This window comes from Nematolebias whitei, chromosome 3 (assembly GCF_014905685.2).
Source record: "Nematolebias whitei isolate Nwh7 chromosome 3, NemWhi1, whole genome shotgun sequence".
NCBI classification, from domain to species: Eukaryota; Metazoa; Chordata; class Actinopteri; order Cyprinodontiformes; family Rivulidae; genus Nematolebias; species Nematolebias whitei.
In genome coordinates this window covers 52,399,526-52,403,516 of record NC_056500.1, presented here as the reverse complement: position 1 = coordinate 52,403,516, position 3,991 = coordinate 52,399,526, and the positions used below count along the sequence as shown (strand labels likewise).

The 3,991-nt window shown below is 39.0% G+C and overlaps 1 protein-coding gene across 1 annotated transcript; it reads left to right on the top strand.

The window, feature by feature from the left end:
* Positions 1–1,773: 1,773 nt before the first annotated feature.
* Positions 1,774–3,253, top strand: LOC119407546 (zinc finger protein 618-like). The gene is made up of 3 exons (XM_037674366.1): positions 1,774–2,218; positions 2,511–2,718; positions 2,898–3,253. Exons 1-3 carry the CDS (start codon positions 1,961–1,963, stop codon positions 3,251–3,253), a joined length of 822 nt encoding a protein of 273 aa, XP_037530294.1. The 5' UTR covers positions 1,774–1,960.
* The last annotated feature ends 738 nt before the right edge of the window (positions 3,254–3,991 follow it).

The window sequence follows — 3,991 nt, the reverse complement described above, 5'->3', positions numbered from 1 at the left end:
ATACTGCCATGTGGACGCACGGTCTCTCGTCATGTTCAAGGAGAATATGATCAAATTAAAAAAATGGTCATGGAAGAGCTCCATCAGGTATGTCTGTCACGTTGCACTATTTTATAATACAGTACAAACATTATACCTTGACATCATGCAGTAGTCTAATTATAGATTTCCTAACACTAAATCTGTTTTTTCTCCTCCTTTTAAACTGCTTAATCTCTCAACTATAAATTAGTCATCTGTTTTACATGTAATATACTTTGAGAGCTAATAACAATATACGTAATTTCTTTGGTGCAGACTAGAGACCATGCAATCACGACAGACCTTTGGACAGAGGAGAGGACAAACACGCACTACATCACCGTTACAGTCCATTACATCTTGGATGGGAAGATGGTGAACCGTATTCTGGCCACAAGGGAGATGGAGGGTGTCAAATCTAATGAACACATCAGAGGGACTGTGGAGAAAATCCTTCAGGTATCTCACACTCAAATGAGATAATTATCTTTATTTACATGGCATATTAGCTTTGTAGAGGTCTAGTACAGAGCTGTATGAATGGGTAAATGAGGCACAGATTGTAGTGTAAAGCGCTTTGAGTGTCTTGAAATAAGACAAAGGCGCTATATAAGTACAGTCCATATGCAATAAATATTGCCAATTAATTCGTAAAATTGGGAAAAGTATGAGAACATGGTGCAGCAATAACAAGAACATGTCACAGAAGGAACAATAGAAAAGACAAATATATATATTTTTCATCCAACCTTTACAGGCTAACCTCATTGAGTCACGAGGACTCGTTTTCAAGAGACCTGTTCCAATCCAGACAGACAGAACATATAAAGTACAGACAACAATAACAGTGAACAATAATAACGATAAACTACAGTAAAAATACAGTTAAAATAAAAGTAGTGTCTAAAACAATAAATCAGGGTGCCATAAAAAATGTAAAATACTAAAAACAAGAATATATTTGCTTTGAGATTTTTATTGACATTAAGAAATGTTTAAAACCCCTCACAATAAATTAAGGTGGACAACTTCAGTTCCTGCTGAAAGGTGTTCCAGGTTGCAGGAGCAGACTAACCTGGAATATAAATCAGTGCATCAGTAAGCGTGTGTCACGGTCCTTCGCTGTACATCAGTCTGTGCCGTGGTAGGCAGCAACTTAGGCAGATTACCATAGTATTTTACCTTAATTGCACATGGAGTTTTCCTTCATTTGATACACAACACATGTGTAATATGTGTAATATGTTTTGTCCTAATGTAGTACTATAAATTTATTGAAAAGTGCTTCGTACAATTACATGACTGTTGATCAATCTGTTTAATGATTATCATATGTCTGGTCTTCTTATTTGCTAAGTTTTTGGTTTGTCTTTGTTTTGTGTTTTTACCCAACAGGAATTTGGCATCCTGAGCAAGCACACTGTGTTTGTGACAGATAATGGCTCAAACATGATCGCTGCTTTCAAGGATTATGTGCGACTCTCCTGTGCCGGCCATAATATCAACTTGATGTTAAAACACGTATTTGACCACTTGGATGAGGACAACCCAGTACACAGCAGCGTCATCAAGCTGTTTAAGGACGCAAAGACCCTAGTCACATTTCAAAAGGGCAGGGTAAGATACATCAAATCTTGTAATCTCTGCCTGGTGAGGCTGCTTAAATAATCATAAAATATGATAAGTGAAATAAATAAAGAAAAATTGAGGTACTGTAATTTATAACTGCAAAGGTCACATTTTCTTGACTTAGTTTCAGTTGTAAAGCTCTTCTTTTTAATAAAATATTTTTTCCAAAAGAAAGGCCAATAAATTGCAATTTTTATAGTCCCTGTAACCCTATTTTGACTTGTGCACGGTCTTCTTTCAATTTTAGGTTACAAAAAGCACTGGACCAGTCACTGAAGCTGTGGAGACGAGGTGGAACACCAGACTTGCCATGCTCCAGTCAATAAATGATGCTCTCAAGTCTGGTAAGCTGCACGACATCCTGCTTCGCAGAAGCGAGCTCCGTTACCTCAACAACATAGACTGTGACCTTCTTGAGGACGTCATCCAGCTCCTGAAACCTTTTGATGAGGCTACCAGGCACCTCTCCATCCATCAGGCACCTACTCTTCACCTCGTCCTCCCAACCAAGGCAACCCTGCTGCAGGGTTTGTTGATCCAGGATGGAGATAGTGCAATTGTGAAAGAGGTAATTTAATACTTTGTTTATTTGTATTGTTTAGTTTGATCATTCAAGTAGCTAACAGGAGTTTGGCCCTATTCAGTAACAGTGAAAAAGGCAAGAACAGAACTGAGTCTGATGTTTTCCAAAAGAAACATTGTACAAGTTAAATTTGAAATAAATTTAAAACTCCTCCACGCCTATAATAAAGCACAGTGCCTGTCCACCTGAGAATTTTTTATGTCCCGTAATAATGATGTTGCATACATCATTATCATATCATTGCATGTGTCATCATGTGATTTCACTCCTCCTCTAGCTGAAAGAGAAGTTGGCCCAGGCAGTGGAGTTGAAATTCAAAATCCACCTGTACCATAAGCTAGCCACAGCTCTCTCTCCTAGCCTGAGGAGTTTCTTGAGGAAAACGCTCTCCGGTCAGGAGTATGAGGAGGTCATCAACACCCTGGCAGCACTCACAGAAACAGCAGGGACAGAGGAGAGAGCGAGGAGCCTTGAGAAGAAACAGGGTGAGTAAAACTAGCATCAACAGAGCACTCACAGCAATTCTAAAATGTAATAACAACATTTCTTCCTATCATTTATTTAGAGGCATTCATTCACACACACGTCTGTATAATCTAATAGGTAATGTCCAATACAGGTAATGTTCTATAAGAATCTCTTTTTTTTTGTTTTCTCTCCAAAGGTCCACCCCGAGAGGCAGTTCCCAGTCCCACAGAGGTGCACGACTTCTTTTCCTTTTGTGTTGAAAAGCAGCAACAGGAGGGGGACAGTGGTGGTATTTCAGAGTCATGGGGCCGCCAGTTCGTGGTACAGTACATGAGTGACTCTAAGTTGACAGGCTTCCAGTCTCTGCTCAACTTCTGGCATGAGAGATTCGATGGGCTAGTGCCAGTTGCCAGGAGGCTGCTAGCAATCCCAGCAACAAGCACTCCTTCTGAGCGTAGCTTCAGTGTTGCTGGGAGACTGATTGAGGAGAGGCGTTCCACCCTCAATCCAGAACATGTAGATGAACTTCTGTTCCTACATAGCAATTTATAATGACAACTATTCATATGTGCTGAAGAGTGGGAAAGTAGACTGATATGCACGGTGGCTGACAGACACACAGCAAACAGTTAAAACGTGCTGCAAACACAGGAATGAATCAAATTCCAAAACAAAAAAACAAATGCAACAGAAACAAAAATCTGCAGTCACAGAAAATAGATGACACACAATCAAAAAAAAAAATGCAAAGGAAAAATGCTTCAAATACAAATAACACCAAAACAACTGCTGGTCTGGTCAACAGAACCCTGCAAATACATTACAGCTGAGTGGCAACTGGCCCAAAGTTGGCTTATTTTATGAGTTTAATGTGCACTGAGTAGAGTACTTTTCAGCATTTTCCTTTGCATTCGTTTTTTTGGGTTGTATGTTTTATTTTCTGTAATTGCAGGTTTTTTTCTTTCGCTGCATTTTTCTGTTGCATTTGTTTTTGTTGTTGTTTTAGAGTTTGCATCATTTATGCGTTTGCAATGCTTTGTAACTGTTAGCTGTGTGTGCAGTAGCTGACTGTTTGCAGCATGTTAGCAGTTTGCACCTGCTGACCACTGTAGTATTACTGTGTGTGTAGTTGTTTGCAGCACATTTGCACCAGTCAACCACCATATATATATGGCAGTTGTATTTTTATTTAGTATTTGCATTATATGCACATTTTTTTTCCTTTTTCAAAAACTCAGGTACAATATGAATGTAATGCCTTTATGCAGTTTTGTTCATTGATGACAGTTT